General features: G+C 47.8%; 1 protein-coding gene across 1 annotated transcript in view; it reads right to left on the bottom strand.

The window, feature by feature from the left end:
- MARCHF10 (membrane associated ring-CH-type finger 10) overlaps positions 1–21282 on the bottom strand; it is a 113038-nt gene extending 91756 nt beyond the window's left edge. Inside the window, exons 1-3 of the mRNA XM_037993615.2 lie at positions 21095–21282; positions 14346–14452; positions 441–560 (exon numbers count right to left, since the gene is read on the bottom strand). Of these exons, the coding sequence (XP_037849543.2) occupies positions 441–560; positions 14346–14435 (210 nt within the window). The 5' untranslated portion in view covers positions 14436–14452; positions 21095–21282. The remainder of the gene's footprint in view (positions 1–440; positions 561–14345; positions 14453–21094) is intronic.
- Positions 21283–21585: the final 303 nt, after the last annotated feature.

Genomic DNA, 21585 nt, shown 5'->3' with positions numbered 1-21585 from the left:
TAGGCCCAACCTTGCATCAAGTTAGACCATATGCCACAGAGATGACGCTGTGCTTCAGAAGGCCCAGTGCCTCGAAATCTTAAAGAGTTGCAGCGCTTCTCATCTGGATGGTGTCTTATAGACCATCTGTTTCAGGACCTTTATCTACAGGAAAGAGGAGTGAGGCCCAACCATAGTGAGGTGTGAAGACTGCAGAGCTGGGAGCCACAGGGGTGGTGTCCCAAGGAAGGGAGTTCCCAGCCCTGGGCTCCTTCCTGCCCCGGCTCTCCCTGCCCCGACCTTTGGGATTCTGCAGCATCTCCTTTTTGAGTCGGCTTTTTCCTAAATCACACACACGCACGCACGCACACACGCACGCACGCACACACACACCCCACCACCACCACCACCACCAGCAGCAGCAGCAGCCCCAGGAGACTGTCTCCCAGAATTCTTCATACCTGTTTGGAAGATGACCTGCTAGAAAACCGGGATCTCTCAAAACTTGTCTCTTGCCCCCAAAACTGATCACGTTTCTTCTCATTTGGGTCTCTTCTATATTCCTGTCGTCTCAGACAAGCCTGAAGAACAACAACAAAATGTCTGTCTTAGGACCATGCCAAGCTTGGGTAACTTTATGCTTAATTCCAATGGTGAGGAGCATGAAATGAATGGTATGCATCTCCAGGTGTTCATCAAATACCTCTCACCAAGTATAAAGACCAGGTATCACTCTTCCCTTTGCTTAAAGCGCTGGGTCAGCCATTGCTTTAATAAATTCAAACGATAAACATACTGAGAGGCATTTTGTCAACAATGTACCCAACTGTTGCCTTCTCAAGGAGGGCAGCACCTGTTACACCTTGCGAATTTCTCTTTCTGGTCTCATTCTCTTCATGGCCCCTCCCTCTTCCTACCTCCACTATACTGTGACCCTGGAGATGACACCCTAGTTGCGGGATGAGAATTGTCAATGTCACAGCATGCGCTATTCCCTGCACTTGGAATCTCCTCCATTAGAGGCTCTCTTGGCAAAACCGCCTGATGTACTAATAGCCTGCTGCTGTGGCCTCGCTTCTCTTTAGTTTCCGCTGCCTTCTCTTCTCCAGGCCGAATTAACTGTCAGAGTTGCAATGTATATTAATTTAAGCTTGAATTACACATATTTTTTTCCTATTGTAGGTACTTGTTTGTGGTTTTGAACCTGTTTCTCCTGCTGATCATTGAGAACCCTGAGAGTAAGGACAACTTCTTATATTTGAATCCCCCACCATCCAGCATTTAATTTTAGCTGAACTGCAGCTGGCCCGGTGCCCAGTGGCTTATGCCTATAATCCCAGCACTTTGGGAGGCCAAGGCAGGTGGATCACTTGAGGCCAGGAGTTCAAGACCAGCCTGGCCAACATGGTGAAACCCCGTTTCTACTAAACATATAAAAATTAGTTGCGGTGGCATATGCCTGTAATCCCAGCTACTCAGGAGGCCGAGGCATGAGAATTGTTTGAACCTGGGAGGCAGAGGTTGCAGTGAGCCAAGATAGGGCCACTGCATTCCAGCCTGGGTGACAGAGCAAGATTCTGTCTCAAAAAATCAATAATAATTTTAGTTGAATTGCATTTTTGCTTTGGAGGAAAATATCAATCCCTAAGTGCAAAATAAGAAAAATAAAATTACCAATGAAAATAATTCCCCATTTTTCTTAACAAAATTAAAACAAAATCTGGTACCAAAATATTTCTCCTATAGTACTAGGACTGAACAAACCCAAGGATATCATGTACTAAGGAAATTTCAACTGATTTTAAATACCTCAAAATAGTAAAAGAGATTTTTTTTTCATCCAGGATGGAGTCTTACTCTGTCACCCAGGCTGCAGTGCAGTGGCACGATCTTGGCTCACTGCAACCTCCGCCCCTGGGTTCAAGCGATTATCCTGTCTCAGCCTCCTGAGTAGCTGGGACTACAGGAGCACGCCACCATGCCCGGCCAATTTTTGTATTTTTAGTAGAGACAGGGTTTTGCCATGTCGGCCAGGCTGGTCTTGAACTCCTGACCTCAGGTGATCCACCTGCCTCAGCCTCCCAAAGTGCACCTGGCCCAGTAAAACTTTTTTGGAGTGTTTCTATACTTGCAGATCCAGTAGCCCAATTCAACTTTGCCATGCCAGGGCCAAATTATCCACTGTCATAGAAAACAAATTTGAAGTAAAGACCAAAAATATTGTTTCTATACTAGGCCTGACAACTGCCCTTCCTGGCTGGATTGAGAAAGGAAAGATTCCTTCAGCACGTTTCACGCCCTCTGTTAGAAAAAGCATCCCCTTCCTTGATGTAGTAGGACTTACCAGAATTTCACGCCATGCATAAGCCTGACATTATGCTGTAGGGTTAAGAATAGAAATGAACCCATACTAACAAAACATTTACTCCTCCGAATTGGGATAGTTATTCACACCGAGTTTTACATCTGAATTGCAGGTGACGCCCTAGCCTCCGGGCTCATCACAGCAGCCCAGTGGTCACCTACAGGAAGTGGAATCCTAGATTCTGGGCAGAAAGATGCAGTTTCACTCCAGCTTGCTTGGGAAGGGATAACATCCTGTCCCACAGTTAATCTTATTTTCAAAAACTATGCCACATAGATAGTAAGTCGTCATAATAAACACTGGATGCTGTTTGTTTTAATAATTTCAGCAAGAAATACCAAAGAACACTAGACAGTAACCATAATAAATAAGTTAAACAAAACAAACAAAAAACAGCTAATCATAGAGAAATCCAGGTAAAGCTAAAGGGAATTGGCTGGAGAACGTAACAAAGTTCAGTTCAATATGTGCCTTTTTTGTTCTAATCCTTTTACAAGGACTTCAAATGGGAATTTGTGTTTGGAAAGAGCACTGGCGTGGAGCGCTGTTTCCGACAGGGGCAGATGTCTGTGCGGTCCTAACCTACTGGTATTGAAGGCAAAAGAAGAAAATGCTGATGGGCTGAAAGTGGAGGAGGCAGTGTTAGCAAATGCACGCAGGACCAAGGCAGATTTTGTGGGATGAACAGAATTCTTGTGGGCTGAGTGTTTTTTGAAAATTCTCTCCAAGAATGCATACGACTTAAATATTTCTTTACCAAAAGGGAAGAAGGAATAGATTGGTTTGCAAAGTTGAAAAAGAATTTTTTTCCCTCTAGTTCCTTGTTCCTCTTCTTACAGAGGAGCAGAACAAACCAGTGGCAAGGCAGGTACTTACACTTTTATCTTGACAGAGCCAAGCAATCTTTCCGTGTAAATCAAACATCAATCCTCTCAAAGTTATAGCTTTGCTGAGAAGGAACACGGGGCAGAGCAAATATCCAGACTTACAGTCACAGAAGCAGTAAGAACCTTGCCTTATCCCCTGCCAGGGCTGCTTTTCTTTGTATTTGTAATTGTACATGATTTTTTGTCAGCTGTTGATGTTGTTTTTGTGTGGGGTGGGCTGGGGGAGCCTAAGGTGACTGGGCAGGGGAGGACAGAATCCATGGGTCAGGAGAGGAATGGATTTGTAATTCAAAACCACCAGCGGCTTCCCTTACCCTGGACTTTAAAAACATTCTCCCCTTTCAATTGCACGTGTCAGGATTCGGATGGCTATAAATAAGTCTCTGATCATGTGGCAAAACTGGCCCAGGGCAGTCTTGAAATTGAAGGCTTCAGGTAACTTTTTACTTTTTCCTTCTGGGGAGAATCAGGGCCTCTTCCTTCCCTCTTCCATTGGTGTTGACCCCCAACCCCCTAGTGCGTCCCCCTGACTGCAGCATACGTAGTTGGGCTGCCTTCTGTGCAGAAGGTACCACTGTGGGGGCAAAATGCGGAATGTGCATCAATGTCTGTGGGGATGACGTGGGTTTTGTGACTCACTGTAACTCAATCCTGGTAAACACGACAATCCCCAGCTCTGCCACTTTCTAACGTCGTGACCTTGGGCAAGCTGACTAATGCCATTGATTCTTGCTTTCCTCATTTGTAAGAGGAAGCTGCAGATTGTTGACAAGTTAACATCAACAAAGTATACAGTTGGTGATATGTTAATAGTGGCTGGCCCTTGGGGACAGTTCAATCAAAGGTGCCTACCACCACCATCACCATCACCATCACCACCACCACCACCACCACCATCACTACCATTTCCATAACCATCTCCATCACCACCACCACCACGTCCATCACCACCACTACCATCACCACCCACCACCACCACCTCCATCAACCACCACCACCTCCATCACCACCACCACAACCATCACCACCCCCACCACCATGACCACCATCACCTCCATGACCACCACAACCATTACCACCATCACCATCTCCACCTCCATCACCACCACCACCATGACCACCATCACCACCATCACTACCACCACCACCTCCATCACCATCACCACCACCACCACCATCACCACCACCATCACCACCACCACCACCTCCATCACCACCATCACCTCCATGACCACCATCACCTCCATGACCACCACAACCATCACCACCATCACCATCTCCACCTCCATCACCACCACCACCACGACCACCATGACCACCATCACCTCCATCACCACCACAACCATCACCACCACCACCACCACCACCACCACCTCCATCACCACCATCACCACCATCACCACCACCATGACCACCATCACCTCCATGACCACCACAACCATCACCACCACCACCACCTCCACCTGCATCACCACCACCACCACCATGACCACCATCACCTCCACCACCACCATCACCTCCATCACCACCATCACCACCACCACCTCCACCTGCATCACCACCACCACCTCCATGACCACCATCACCTCCATGACCACCACAACCATCACCACCACCACCACCACCATGACCACCATCACCACCACCACCACCACTACCTCCATTACCACCACCACCTCCACCTGCATCACCACCACCACCTCCATGACCACCATCACCTCCATGACCACCACAACCATCACCACCACCACCACCTCCACCTGCATCACCACCACCACCTCCACCTGCATCACCACCACCACCTCCATGACCACCATCACCTCCATGACCACCACAACCATCACCACCACCACCACCTCCACCTGCATCACCACCACCACCACCACCTCCATCACCACCACCACCTCCACCACCATCACCACCATCACCTCCATGACCACCACAACCATCACCACCATCACCATCTCCACCTGCATCACCACCACCACCACCATGACCACCATCACCTCCACCACCACCACAACCATCACCACCACCACCTCCATCACCATCACCACCATCACCACCACCATCACCACCACCACCACCTCCATGACCACCATCACCTCCATGACCACCACAACCATCACCACCATCACCATCTCCACCTCCATCACCACCACCACCACGACCACCATCACCTCCATCACCACCACCACCACCACCACCACCATTACCACCATCACCTCCATGACCACCACAACCATCACCACCACCACCACCTCCACCTGCATCACCACCACCACCACCATGACCACCATCACCTCCACCACCATCACCACCACCACCTCCACCTGCATCACCACCACCACCTCCATGACCACCATCACCTCCATGACCACCACAACCATCACCACCACCACCACCACCATGACCACCATCACCACCACCACCACCACTACCTCCATTACCACCACCACCTCCATCACCACCACCATCACTACCACAACCATCACCACCAACACCTCCATCACCACCACCATGACCACCATCACCTCCATGACCACCACAACCATCACCACCACCACCACCATGACCACCGTCACCACCACCACCACCATGACCACCATCACCTCCATGACCACCACAACCATCACCACCACCACCACCATGACCACCGTCACCACCACCACCACCATGACCACCATCACCACCACCACCACCACCTCCATCACCACCACCACCTCCATCACCACCACCATCACCACCACCACCTCCATCACCATCACCACCACCACCTCCATCACCACCACCATCACCACCAACACCACCACGACCACCATCACCTCCATGACCACCACAACCACCACCACCATCACCATCACCACCACCACCACCATCACCACCACCACCACCACCACCTCCATCACCACCACCACCACCACCATCACCTCCATCACCACCACCACCACCATCACCACCACCACCTCCATCACCACCATGACCACCATCACCTCCATGACCACCACAACCATCACCACCACCACCACCTCCACCTGCATCACCACCACCACCACCATGACCACCACCACCACCACCACCACCACAACCATGACCACCATCACCTCCATCACCACCGCAACCACCTCCACCTGCATCACCACCACCACCACCACGACCACCATCACCTCCACCACCACCACAACCATCACCACCACCACCTCCATCATCACCACCATCACCACCACAACCATCACCACCACCACCACCACCACCACCACCACCATCACCATCACCACCACCACCACAAACATCACCACCACCAACATCCCCACATCACTCCCCAACCCCCACCACCCATCTCACCTCCCCACCATTATCACTGCCACTCCCATCACTCCCACCACCACTGCCACTCCCATCACCACCAGCAGCTGCCACAGCCTTTTAATTGCTGTTCTCAATCCCATTTCCTGGTTTACTTCTATCACTGTTTCTAAAGTCAGCCTTTGCCAAAGTATATGACTCTGATGTTGGTCACAGAAGAAGAGAGAATCTTTCTGTCTAGTCCTGAGGTTCATCCTTGTTTTTCTGCCCTGTAAGTAGAGATCTGTTTCCTAAACTCCAGCCAGCCAAATGAGCAGCTCCTGCTCAGTCATTCAGGGTCACAATGAAACTGCTTCTCTTCGGCATTACAGCTCTCTGAGTACACAGTTGTGCTCAAAGTTCCTTTTGTTTCTTTCATTATCAATCTGATCACTCTAGTCATTATGTGACTTCAGAAGCCATGTGCCCCAGGAACACTTCCCAGCCTCGTAATTCTGGTATAAAGCCATCAGAACCACGACCCGACTTTACATCTCCGGCCAGAATGGCATCTGTTCCTCTATCTCAGGACGCACTTTGAGAAGTGGGAGTTGCCACTTCCTTCAGTTGGTTCCTTTTTGTTGTTGTTCTTGTGATCTGACTTGTATATCCCAGAGTCTGGCGTTTTAATTGTCCTCGGTGACATTATTAAAGTTCATTAATTTTAAGAGGTCAAGAAATCAAAGGCATAAAAACAGTTTGAGATGGTATTCCCCTCCAGCTAGTTTTTTTTTTTTTTTTTTTTTTTCCCCTGTTTTGGCTGTGAAGAGTAAAGCAACACACACCTCAAAGGTGAGCCAGGAGGAGAATCCCCCACCTTTGTCCCTATGGGAAGAAAAGTTGACTTATCTCTATTCCAGCTCCCTGAGTGGACAACTCCAAATCCTCACCACCCGCTATGAAGTCACCTATCATGTCCTTGAACATATGTATATTGAGACATTTAGTTGTTTGATTTGTACTTGAAAGAATCAAGGTGAATAAGTGACATGAAATGAAACCAATTTGAACATATTTAATAGATTATCAAAAATCATTCTGAAATGCTAAGTGTAATCTTTGCCTTCAGTTTTCCAGTGGACATTAATGGCTAAATTCTGCCTCCAGTTACATAAACACATTTGATTTAAAAAAAAAAAAAAAAAAAAAAAAAAGCTAGACAGCATGAAAATCCTTGAAGCAATAGAGCCAAATTCTGAGATGGCATATAATTATATACTAGTTACCAGATTCTGAAATAGCATGCAATACGCCAAATAGATGTTTATTTCCTCTTGTTTTCTCAAAAGGGTCCCACCCAACCACTGAAAGGAGTAGTATCAAAATAACTCAGGGTGAGTTCAGCCCTTGTCTCTTGCTGCTAGCACACAGACCTGCAAAGGCACTGAGAATTTGGTGCACACCAACACTTAGCATATTGTAGGCTGTAGCAGGAATGGTTTACACAAGAGGTTTCTAAAGCCTTCAGTTGGAGCCAGTTCATTAAAGGTGAGTCGAGTACAGGAAGGCACACATGCCATATGCATGAGATTTGGGATTCATGTCTAGTTATTAGGTCTTACACTATTTGTACGCCCTGAAATGGGGAATCCCTGGTCACACTGGACCTGGAGTGAAAGCTGGGATTTCCATAGGAAGTAACTGGCCAAACTCACTGATGATCCAGAGTGCCAATATCCACCTGCCACAAAGTTACCACAGCGAATTATCTAAATACACATGGGCGGTCTATGGGCTGAGTTATTGAGAGGTCACTAACATCATGCAACTGATCCGTTTTTGTTTTTTTTTAGACAGAGTCTTACTATGTCGCTGAGGCTGGAGTGCAGTGGCATCATCTTGGCTCACCACAACCTCCGCCTCCTGAGTTCAGCTATTCTCCTGCCTCAGTCTCCTGAGTAGCTGAATTACAGGTGTGTACCACCACATCCAGCTAATTTTTGTATTTTTAGTAGAGACAGGGTTTCGCCATTTGGCCAGGCTGATCTCAAACTCATGGCCTCAAATGATCCACCCGCCTCTGCCTCCCAAAGTGCTGGGATTACAGGCATGAGCCACTGTGCCTGGTCTACATCATGCAATTGATTCTTAAACCACTACTTTAAATTCTTTCTGGAACAAGGCAAGGGGTAGATTAATAATATAACTTAAAAAAAAAAAATGCTGCTCCCTGCAAAGTAGTTACTGTGGGTTGCCATTTACTTACTTCAATGATATTTAGAACATCTTACAGACAACCATATTTATTTTTTGCAGACCTTGTGGTAAGTGGTTTTGAAAATGGTCAATGAGAGTGGATTTGACTTTTAGGAACAGTCACAAGTCAGCTGGCTCTAAGTCTGACAAGCTTAGTTAGTAACCAAGTTAGGCAACACGGGCTTTCATGAATGTCAAGGCAATTGGTTCAGCATTGAAGAGGGAGACTCGGCCCCTGCCCTTAAGAAGTCGTGGTCCAGGTTGAGAGGATGTCACACAGAAGACAATGTGCAGCCGGGTGCGGTGGGTCACGCCTGTAATCCCAGCACTTTGAGAGGCCAGGTGGGTGGATCACTTGAGCCCAGGAGTTTGATACCAGCCTGGCCAACACAGTGAGACCCCCGTGTCTCTATAAAAATACAAAACATTTAACTGGGTGGTGGCACATACTTGTGGTCCCAGCCACTCAGGAGGCTGGGGTGGGAGGAAAACTTGAGGCTGGGAGGTTGAGGCTGCAGTCAATCGTGATTGAACCACTGCACCCCCACCTGGGCAACAGAGCGAGACCATGTCTCAAAAAAAAGAGAGAGGAAAAAAAAGACAATTTGCAATGCAGTTTCATAAGCTCTGTGCAGGAAGCATGAAAAGAGTGCTGCAGTACTAGAGTGGTGGAAATATTCTAAAGCCAGGTGATAGTTACGGCTGCAAACTTGGTAAATTTACTAAAAGTCATTAAACTGTACACTTAAAACAGGTTGAATTTTATGATATACACATTTTTTTTTTTTTAAAGATGGAGTTTCGCTCTTGTTGCCCAGGCTGGAGTACAGTGGGGCTATCACAACTCACTGTAACCTCTGCCTCCTGGGCTCAAGTGATTCTCCTGCCTCAACCTCCTGAGTAGCTAGAATTACAGGTGTCTGCTACCATGCCCAGTTAATTTTTTGTATTTTTAGTAGACATGGGGTTTCACCATGTTGGCGAGGCTGGTCTCGAACTCCTGACCTCATGATCCACCCACCTCGGCCTCCCAAAGTTCTGGGATTACAGGCATGAGCCACTGTGTCCGGTTGATATATAAATTATAACACAATCAAGTGTTTTTTTTTTTTTTAAGATGAAGTCTCATTTTGTCACCAGGCTGGAGTGCAGTGGTGTGATCTCGGCTCACTGCAACCTCTGCCTCCTGGGTTCAAGCGATTCTCCTGCCTCAGCCTCCTGAGTAGCTAGGAATACAGGCGCCTGCTACCACACTTAGGTAATATTTTTGTATTTTTAGTAGAGACAGGGTTTCACCATGTTGGCCAGGCTGGTCTCAAACTCCTGACCTTGTGATCTGCCTGCCTCGGCCTCCCAAAGTGCTGGGATTATAGGCATGAGCCATCGCACCCGGCCAGTAAAGTTGCTTTTAAAAACGGCTACTATGTGTATGAGCACAGAGATTCCCTTTAGTTCTAAATTAAAACTATGATCCTCACCACCTTTGCCCAGGGGAGCAAAGTGAAGAAGGGGGAAGAAGTTGGCAAAGTGGTGAAGTGTAGGTTGGTCTTGCTTAGGTTCTGGGTCTTGAGCCTGCCTTTAAGTGAGGGAAAGCACAGAGGGGTATCTTATATTCCAATGGCATCACCACATTTAGATTTTAGATAGGTTTCAAGGAAACAGTCTGACAGATGGCAGGACCGGAGGCTAGGAGGCCAGTTATAGGGATATTATAATGGTCTTGGACAGAAATCAGGGAGGTTGGAACCATGGGGTGGCAACAGTGTGAGAAGGAAGGCACAAGTGCGTGAGTTCTTAGGTACACTTGGCAGGACTTGGTAACTGGTGGGATGGGGATGAGGAGGGAGAGGAAGAGCCAGGGAAGGCTTAGATGATAGGAGGGGCAGCAGGGGGATGCACGTGGGGGTACAACCATGGATATATTTGATTTCAGATGCCCGTGTGACATCTAGGTAGACATAGCCAACTGGCAAATACACACATGACTCTGATGCTCTGGGGAGACCCAGAATTACAAGTCTTAGTATAAAGGGGTGGTTGAACCATAGCAGAGGATGAGATGAGTCACAGTGACCTTGTGAACTAGAAAAAAATTGGGCTGAGAATGGAACCCTGGGGAAATTACCATTTGAGAGCCAGGGAGATGAAGAGTACATAGAAAAGAAAATGGAGAAGAAAGTGAGAGAAACAGGAAGCAAGTCAGGAGAGTGTTACATCAGAGAGCCAAAGGAGACTGGGCACGGGGGCTCATGCCTATAATCCCAGCACTTTGGGAGGCTGAGGCAGGAGCATCACCTGAGGCCAGGAGTTCGAGACCAGCCTGGGAAATATTAAAAAAAGAAAGAAGGAGAGAGAGAGAGAGAGAGAGAGAGAGAGAAAAGAAAAGCAAGCCAAAGAGTCATGTTCGAGAAGAAAGGAGTAATAACGTCAAAGGTAGATAAGACCGCAGAAAATAAAGACTGAGAAGGAGTCCAGTGAATTTGGTTACTGACATTAGCATAAGAGTTTCAGGAGAGGGGAGGGGAGGTGATGGTCAGGCTGCAGCAGGCCAGGGAATCCATGGGAGGGCAGGAAGTAGAGACTGAAATGGAGCTGGCTATTTGCGACATGTGGGATGAGGCAGGAAGGAACCAGCACTGCAGCTAGAGAAGGACACGATGTCTATAGAAAACTTTGCTCTTTTGTTCTTAAGATGGGAGACACTTCAGCACGTTCGTGGACTGAGCCAACAAGAAAGGAAATGTCAAAGCTACCAAGGAGAGGCCTGTGGATGGATGGCAGGGGCTGGAGAGCAGGGGGCCTCAAATCAGGATCTCAGGCTGGGTACCAGCAGTAAGAGGGTCACTTCCTCCTCCAAGATGTGGGGACTAGATGGTGTGTAGCCTGGAGTGAAGGGGAGGAGGCTGAGTGGGTTCTCACCTGCCGGCCTTGGGGTCTTCATTTTGTTTCATTTGAGTGTGTGAAACCGGGCAGGGAGTTCTTTGTGGAAACTATGGGGGTTGGAGGTTTGAAAAGAGTGAAAAGGTTTAAAATCGTGATGATAACAGAGGGAACTGACGGACAAGTAAATGTGTTGACGTGAGTCATCCTTCATTCTTTTCTTTCCCTCACTCCGCCTCTCCATCTATCAGCAAGATGTCTGTTCTGCTTCCACTTCCTGGGCCAGGCCACTTCTCACCACCTCCACTCCTACCACCCCGGGCCAAGTCACCAGAATCTCTCTCCTGAATTTCTATCATAGCTTCCTTACAAGTTTTCCTGCTTTTTCTCTTGCCCCTTCTGGTCCTTTCCCCATACAGCAGCCAGAGTTACCCTTAATACAACATAAACCAGATCATACTATTCCACCGCTTAATCATCCAATAATTCTCACAGTGGTAAGAATAAAATTGGGTCGGGCGCAGTAGCTCATGCCTGTAATCCTAGCACTTTGGGAGGCCAAGGTGGGTCGATCACCTGAAGTCGGGAGTTTGAGACTAGCCTGACCAACATGCAGAAACCCCGTCTCTACTAAAAATACAAAATTAGCCGGGTGTGGTGGCGCATGCCTGTAATCCCAGCTACTTGGGAGGCAGAGGCAGGAGAATCGCTTGAACCTGGGAGGCAGAGGTTGTAGTGAGCCAAGATCCCACCACTGCACTCCAGCCTGGGCAACAAGAGCAAAACTCCGTTCAAAAAAAAAAAAAAAACACAAAAGGAATAAAATCTAAATGCCAAGCTATGCTCAGTGAGATGTAGTGTGACGCTTCTGCACTTTCCCTGGGTTCATGTGTTCTAGCCCCTCTGGCTGCCTTTGGTTTCCTCCAGGCTGGTTCCTGCCTCAGGGCCTTTGCACTGACTTTCCTTCCACTTGGGAAGCTCTGGTGGGATCTTTCCCATAATTCACCTCAACAGTCAAGTGTCATTTCCTCAAAGAGACCTCCCCTGCTTCTAACGGAGCACCGCCTCCAACCCCTTAACCTGTTTTATTTCCCTCACTGTATTTATCGATAATTGAAACTACCTTACACATGTCTACTTGTGTAAACCCTTTCCCCTCTTACTCCTAGAATGAGAACTCCGGGAGAACAGAGGCTTTGTTCAGCACATAGTAGGCACCGAACAGATATTGGCTGAATGAATGAATGAAAAGGCAGTGTTGAAAGTCCAATGGAGATTAGAAAATAAAACGGCAATGGCTCAAAGCCACACCGCTGTGTGATTTTCTTCAATGAGGACCATAAAACTATAAGATTGATTTTTTCCTATGTGCCTGTTCTGGAGACAATTTCAAACAGGAGCCGGGTGGCAGAGGCATCTTTGTGAGAAGTAGTTAGACTCCCAGGGCGACCAGTGTGGATGTTTATGTTCTTATTTATTTTGCAGAAATGTCCTTGATTTTCTAGTCTTCTTATACGTGGGTTGGCACGTTGTGGGAGGAAATTGCTGACTCCATTTCCAGCCCCAAAGCTAAGCCGTATTATACAGGTGAAATCAGGTTACTGAGATAGGTCTGGTTTCCTTGGTGACCTGGGAGCTTTAGTTATATTTGAAATTGCTAAGAAGGGGAAAAAACTGATAACAGCAGTTCTGTGTTTTCCTCAGGGAAGAAGCGCTTTTCAATTCTCAGCCCAGGCTGAGAACATGCCTTCTTGATCGGCAAGGGCTGAGGTCCCACCTCCGGCGGGATGACTGACACTTTCTACCTGCTCCCAGGATCCCACAGCCCAGTCTGGCAAGTTTATCCTATGCCAGCTCTGGCTGACTGCAACGTCAGGATTCCTCAGGCTCCCTGTGTGTTTTGGTGTTGCATGTAAACACTGTAACTAGGGGGACCGGCAGTTAGCTCACTGTAAAATGTGCAAACCACCTTTCTTCCGGTGGGGATGACAACAGAAGGGCGTGTTATTTTACAAACGGTAGGGCGACCCAGTTAACTCTTTCATGTTTTCTTTCCTTCTCAGTTGGTCAAATTTAAGCCCTAATGCCACTGGTCGACAAGGGCTCCATGCTGAACACTGAGGGAAGTACTTTTAGAGTGTTGATTTCATTTCATTTTCATGATAATACTAGAAGTGGATACGACCATTATCCTTGTTTGTGTTTATTTGTTTTTGAGACGGAGTCTCACTCCGTCACCCAGGCTAAAGTGCAGTGGCGTGATCGATCTCGGTTCACTGCAACCTCTGCCTCCCAGGTTCAAGCGATTCTCCTGCCTCAGCCTCCCCAGTGGTTGGGACTACAGCGCCACCACGCCTGGCTAATTTTTTGTATTTTCGGTAGAGACGGGGTTTCACTGTGTTAGCCAGGATGGTCTCGATCTCCTGACCTCATGATCCACCCGCCTCGGCCTCCCAAAGTGCTGGAATTACAGGCATGAGCCACCGCGCCCGGCTATCCCTGTTTTTTTTTTTTTTTTCCCCCACAGACGAGGAAATAGAGAGGTGAAGTGGCTTTTGCTAGTCATATACCTAATCGGTGGGTTTGGGATTTTAGAAAACTTTTACTGCTTATCATATGTTGACGCTGTATTCTGAATTCTCTCTAAATACTGGAAGAGAAGGCAGAAAACCATTCTTGCTTTCTGCAATTACCTGATACTCAGAGTCCACCTTATGCTGCATGTCCCGCAGATACTGAACGTCGCTGAAGAACTTCTGCCTGTCCCTTGCGTCATGCAACATGATTCCTAATCCCCGACCTGTTTAGAAAAGATAAACAAATGTGCTGTGGAGAGTCCTTTGTTGTGATGCCGTATTTGGATTTATTTTCATCTAATTGCTTTTATTTGTGTATTCATCTAATGTCCCTTGTTTGAAAGGCACAGATGCTCCTTTCAAGCTGAAGGGACTTCTTGTGTTGGTGCTGATGCCCTGACAGTCCTCCTGTTCCAGGCATAAATAATGCAGCCACCTTCGTCAGGCACTTCAGAGATCCCTTCCTGGTTACTCAGAGGGAGTTAGATTGACAGACACCTGAATCAGTTCTAGAGCATGACAAAAAGGAAAACCTGAGAACCTAGCTAAATTAGCAGTGACCAAAGTTACAGGCCTCTCGTTGCTTAAATCCATTTAAGCAACAGTGATATTGCACCCTTATTCTCATCCGGGCACTGTGCTGGGCACTGGAGTAGAGCAACCAGCAAAGCAGACACGACCCTCACCTTTGCTTTTTTTTTTTTTTTTTTTTTTGAGACAGAGTTTTGCGTTTGTTGCTCAGGCCAATGGCCAGTCTCAGCTCACTGCAACCTCTGCCTCCCGGGTTGAAGCGATTCTCTTGCCTCAGCCTCCCTAGTAGCTGGGATTACAGGCACCCGCCACCATGCCTGGCTAATTTTTGTATTTTTAGTAGAGACGGGGTTTCGTCATGTTGGCAGGGCTGGTCTCGAGTTCCTGACCTCAGGCGATTCACTCGCCTCAGCCTCCTGAAGTACTGGGATTACAGGTGTGAGCCACTATGCCCGGCCTGTGTTGCTTATTATCCGGGGTATGAGACTGACTTTGAACAAGTGAATCCTAACGGTGATAGGGGCTCTGGAGCAGAACTATGGGGCTCTTTGAGAGTGGTGTTATGGGAAGGCATAACCTGGTCTGGAGGGGTCAGGTAAGGTTTTCCTTAGGCAATGACACTGGGTTTGACAGAGTGAGCTAGCTGAGAAGTAGAACAGAGAGGACAGCAGGTGCAGAGGCTTCAGGCATGAAGAGGCAGGTGCAGATGAGGAAGACGGGAGGGGAGCAGTGCAGCTGGAGCAGAGAGGAGGCGGGAACAGCCCCGGAAGGGCTGCAGGGGAGGCAGGGACCAGCTCCTGTGGGGCCTTGAAGGTCATGATTCAAAGAGTCATAAGAAACTACTGAAAAGTTCCAATCTGAGGAGTAAATGATTAGATTTGTATTTTTTTATTTTATTTTATTTATTTATTTATTTTGAGATGGAGTCTTGCTCTGTCGCCCAGGCTGGAGTGCAGTGGCGCAATCTTGGCTCACTGCAAGCTCCGCCTCCCAGGTTCACGCTATTCTTCTGCCTCAGCCTCCCGAGTAGTTGGGACTACGGGTGCCCGCCACCACGTCTGGCTAATTTTTTGTATTTTTAGTAGAGACGGGGTTTCACCATGTTAGCCAGGATGGTCTCGATCTCCTGACCTCGTGATCTGCCTGCCTCGGCCTCCCAAAGTGCTGGGATTACAGGCATGAGCCACCGTGCCTGGCCTTGTGTTTTTATTTATTTGTTAATTCTTTTTCTTAGAGATAGGATCTTGCTCTGTCATCCAGGCTGGAGTGTAGTGGTGTGATCACAACTCACTGGGTGTAGTGGCTCACGCCTCCCGAGGTGATCACCACTTGAGCCCAGGAGTTTGAAACCAGCTTTGGCAATATAGCAAGCCCGTTTCTATTAAAAACAAAATTGAAAATTAGCCAGGTATTGTGATGCATGCCTGTAGTCCTACCCACTCAGGAGGCTGAGGTGTGAGGATCGCTTGAGCCCAGGAGTTAGAGGCTGCAATGAGCCACGGTCATGCCACTGCACTCTAACCTGGGCAACAGAGCAAGACCCTGTCTGTATTTAAAAAAAAAAAAAAGATTTGTATTTTAAAAAGATCTCTCCAGTTGCAGTATGAGAATGGATGGGGTGCGGGGGATGGTGGTAGAGTAAAAAACGTAAGTGGGAAGACCATTGGGACTATTTCATAGTAATCTAGATGTGATAAGATGAAAATCAGCATTGGGTAACAACAGTGGAGAGAAAAAGGAGGAGGAGGAGGAGAATGGGGAGGGAGAGGGGATCATAGCTACTCTTTTTTTTTTGAGACGGAGTCTTTCTCTGTCACCCAGGCTGGAGTGCAGTGGGGCTATGTTGGCTCACTGCAACCTTCACCTCCCAGGTTCCAGCAATTCTCCTGCTTCAGCCTCCCAAGTAGCTGGGATTACAGGCACGTGCACCACGCCTGGCTAATTTTTTATTATTAGTAGAGATGGGGTTTCACCATATTGGCCAGGCTGATCTTGAACTCCTGACCTCAGCTGATCCACCTGCCTCAGCCTCCTAAAGAGCTGGGACTACAGGTGTGAGCCACTGGGCCGGGCCCATAGTTACTCTTTACTGAGCCTCTGGAAGGGATAGGCCTTGTTCTAAGCAGTTACATCAATTAACTCATTCAATCTTCTCAACAACGCTGTGAGGCCGGAGCTAGATCTCTATTTTGCAGGTGAGGAAACTGAGGGCCAAAGGGATTAAGTAACTTGCCTAAAGTTACAGAGCTAGTGAGTGGGAGAGTTGGGATGTGAACCCAGAGAGTCGTGCTCCAGTGCCCACACTCTTACCTAAGGGATTCAAGGGACGCTCAGGAGAGAAAGTCATCAGGGCTTGCGATTATATGAATGGACCAGGGGTGGAAGTCTCAGGGATGCCCAGGTTACCGGCTTGAGCAGCCAGTTGGTTGGTGCCAGCATTCCCTTCAGAAAACACAGGAGGAGCTGCTTTGTGAGGAAACAGCATGGCGTGACAAGTGTCTCGGGTGCGGCAAATGGAGATGTCAAGTGCGCTGTCAGACGCGGGGCTCTAGAGCTGACCAGAGAGGTACAGATTTGGGCATTGCTGGGATTCTGTGATAACTGAAGTTGAAGGAAGAATGGGAACGAAAGGAGAAAGAGGACACAGGACAAAACCGTGAAGAACACTAATATTTAGAGAACAAGCCACTGAAGAGAAACTCTGCAAAAAAAAAAAAAAAAAAAAAAAGGCCAGAGAGGCAGGAAGAAACCAGGTGGGTGCCGTTTCAGAGATGCTGAGGAGGTTTCAAAAAGGAGGCTATTAATAACCTTGGTGAGAGCATTCAGTGGAGTGACGGGGCTGGGAGGTCTGCAGAAGGTTGCGTAAATGGGAGGTAAAGGCGTGGAGATCATGCTTTCAAGAAGTTTAGCTTTGACTGGCATGGCCCAAATTTATGGCCAAGATAGCGAAGCTCACAAAGTTGATAAAATGGCACTGTTAATAACGACCCCTCATCTATGGGGTCATCAAAGTCCCTACACTATTCCTGCTTGTTGTCTACTGAAGCTCTTTCATTTATTTCTACACACACACATACACATATTTTTTACAACTGCTGTGTGACAAGGGCTGCTAGGCTCTGGGGAAACATCAGGATGGGACAGGCAACATCTCTACCTTCAGGTGTATATGTTCTGTGGCTTTCCCTCCCTCCTCCTGTTTATTCAGTTGTGTAGATATTGGCAGAGTCAGGCTGCCCCTGACTCATGGTGACCCAGCGTCTGGTCTGGTAGTTATGAAATCTCACATGGTTTATCGTCTGGCCCTGAACAATGGGGAAAACTTGTGCTGGTCTCTTGGGGGCTGTTTTCTCTGGAGTATGGAAAGTTGGTCTTTGACAGTCAGAATCTGAAACTACAATGTGTATTTCCAGTCTACGCACAGAACCTACATTTTGTCTCTGAGCATTTTAATAATCACATGGGATTATGTTTTAAAAGATCACTTTTAGCTTTTCATCTGAATGTGTACCTGCATAGAATGAAGTTACCTTTCCACTCTTTTCAGAAAACGATGGTGTTAAAACAGGCAGAAGGATAAGCTCCTGCTGCTACTGTGGGAAAGAGAAGCCTGTCAGAATCTTAATCAGGCAGAGACCATAAGGACTCATAATAAAACTATGTTAATGGTCACTAAAGGGGAGCATCCCAGAGACCACTCGGATGATACATTTTCGTTGCCAAAGTTAATATAGAAAGCCAGTTAATCTATCACGGCTTTAGAGTAGGGTTAATTTAAGGAGGCTTCTAAGTCAAGAGGCATGAAATAACTTTGTCTAAATAGGTAGGAAGTAGCACCCTTTGAATTATTTGCTAAGTTACCTCTGACTTCACAATCACCTACCAAATAAAGGACTTAAAAATGCTTGTAATCCCAGCACTTATGGAGGCCGAGGTGGGTGGATCACTTGAGGTCAGGAGTTCGAGATCGGCCTGGCCAACATGGCAAAACCCCACCTCTACTAAAAATACAAAAATTAGCTGGGCATGGTGGTGCGCTCCTGCAGTCCCAGCTACTTGGGAGGTTGAGACAGGAGAATCACTTGAACCTGGAAGGCGGAGGTTGCAGTGAGCCAAGATGGCACCACTGCACTCCAGCCTGGGCGACAGAGGGACACTCCATCCCCCCAAAAATAAATAATAATAATAATAATAATAAAGTAATAAAAATAAAGTTGCCTACAAAAGTCTCTTTTCCTTCCCCAAAACTCTCTATTACATTGTATTTTACAATATTTAGAAACATCGTGGTGCCACATGTAATTTTTTATTTAAATACATCAAGTATGAGATTAAACGAATATTACAGGAACAAAGAAAACAGGGTATTAGTGTTAAGACCAAGAAGATGGTGGGTTACGTTGGTTTAAGCAAACATTCTCCGTGTTCGCTTGAACTTCATACCGCACTCAGTCGGTCTGAAAAACTGACCAGGATGAACAAGAAACAGAAATAACAGTATGGAAATAAAACTACATGAGATAATGCTTAATTCACGGATCTCAGCTTTGTAGGCCTACTCAACCAGATGGCCACTTGAAGCCAAGAATTTTTTCCCAGCAAACACAGAGGGTTGGGGTGGGGGTGATAATAAAATGTGAGCAAGGCGCATGTTTCTAAAATAGCCCTCTGTATTCTCTTCTATCGCTCACCTTTGAACTGCTTCTTAATTTAAAATCCACTCATGGTTATGCACGCTTCTGTTTTAAGTCTTTCTGGTGATAATGTCTTGTGCCAAATCTGTGCTTTAGAAATCAACATAAGAAGCCATATTAAGTAGGGAGAAAGGAGGAGGGAGTTGGAGGCAGGTGGAGAAGGAAAGAGGGGGTCCTGCCTTGCTGAAAGCAAGAGCGAGTAATTCTTCTTGGCCTCAAAATTCTACATATCTGTGAAATTTTAATGGGGAATATTCTAAGAACTTTGTGACATACACATTCCTCTCTGGTGTAACTTTCCAAAGAATTCCAACCAAGTTTTCCTGACGGAAGGGAACAGAATCTGAATGCAGAATGTTTTTCAGTGCTCTAAAAAGTCATGCATACATACCATCCTTCTGTTTTATGACCACGTTTGTCAAAAGAACCGATTTGAAGGAGCCTCTTCTTAAGAACAATCAAAATCTTACTGGTTTCTTACTATGTTCTCATAAAAGAAAGACATCACTACAGTTAATATTCTGTTAAGCAATAAAGGAAAATGTAAATAATTTAACCTCCTTCTTAGACGGAAGGTTGCTTTGAAACAAAATCTAAATGGCTATTGTTAATACCTGACAACCAGGCTCAAAAATTACTCCCTTTCCACAATTAGGTGATTGGAGAAGGATTTCAGGAGACCTTATTCAACCTTTCTCCCAACTGATTAATTTGTAATGTCCAACATTATAGGATTTAAATCTTAGCTTTTAAAAAAACTTAGCATTTTGAAGTCTTAGCTTATAAACATGTCTTGAGTATAAGCAACAAAGTTTACGATTTGGGCCCAATTTACGAAGACTGTGACTGCAGAGAAAAAGGGGGAATTGGTTGGGAAAGGTAAGGAGATCTTTCACCTCTTCCAGCCAGTTTGGCTTAAGAGTTGGGGCGGGGCGGAGGCGGGGGAACAGACTTGTTTTTGGCGGTGATTCCTCATTTTACTGTGAAACTAGGAGAGACAGGCGGTCACATTTCGACCATCAAGCCCAGAAGAGAGGAGAAACTCAACGAGTAATCGGGAAACTTTGGGGGAGGAAACGTCACAGGTTTGACAAGCAATTCAGTGCCATCATTAATAACAATCCAGCCAGGGAAACATAACGAGACCCCTTCTTTACAAATAATTTAAAACATTAGCCAGACATAGTGGTGACCTGTGATCCCAGGTACCACCGGGGGGCTGAGGCGGGAGGATCGCTTGAGCCTGGGAGGCCGAGGCTGCAGTGAGCCGTGACTGCGCCGCTGCACTCCAGCCTGGGAGACACAGCGAGGATCTTCAAAAACAAACAAAACCAGTATCAACCATTTCGCACTCAGAAGCCTAAGGGGCCATGGTCTGTCTATACCTTTTCTGACCAGAGGCGTCTGCAGGAAGAAAGGTGGTTGCGGGCGGCTGCCAGTGAGCAAAGAGTCACGGTCTCCCCCAAACCTGACCCTTTGAGACAGAAAAAAGCTGGGGCTGGGGTCAGCCGGGGGGAGGGGACAGCCAGGCCACCGGATGTCAGGCCCGGTTTCCCTCCAGAATCTTGGAAGACGAAAGGGAAGGTTGTCCCCCATCCTGGCAGGACGGAAGAGGAGCGGCGGGGGCGAGTGGGCCGTTACCTGGGGGTCTGCCCTTCCTCCCCTACCGGGGCTAAAGGGGTCGAGGGGCAGGGCGGGCGGGCCGGTCCAGGGCGTAGGAGCTGCCCATTAATTGCGCGGCGACTGGCCTAAGCGCCTCTTCCTCCTCCTCTTCTCGCTTCTTCGCTCCCTAAACCTGCCCCTCTTCCTCCTCCTTCCCCGAGGCTGCTTTCCGCGGCGCTGACCAGCCTTGCCTGGGGCGGGGGCGGTGGGGGCGGCTACCGGGCGTCCTCTGGTTTCCCTAGCAACCGCGCCTCCCCGCCCCCATTCCCCCGCCCCCGCGCAACCAGGTGCAGCAGCCGAGAGCGCGGGGCGGGGCGGGGCGGAGCTGGGCTGTGGCCCCTGGGTCCCAAGGCAGGCGTGGGCGCCTGCCGGTTGCCGTGGCAACGAGGCTGGCTGCAGTCGGGTAGGCAGAGCCGCGCTGGTGGGCAGCGAAGAGATGCCCAAGGAGGAGGCGGTTGGCTTTGTCTGGA

Source organism: Chlorocebus sabaeus, chromosome 16 (assembly GCF_047675955.1).
Source record: "Chlorocebus sabaeus isolate Y175 chromosome 16, mChlSab1.0.hap1, whole genome shotgun sequence".
NCBI classification, from domain to species: Eukaryota; Metazoa; Chordata; class Mammalia; order Primates; family Cercopithecidae; genus Chlorocebus; species Chlorocebus sabaeus.
Note: the sequence above shows the minus strand (reverse complement) of the source record. Positions and strands in the feature narration are given on the sequence as shown.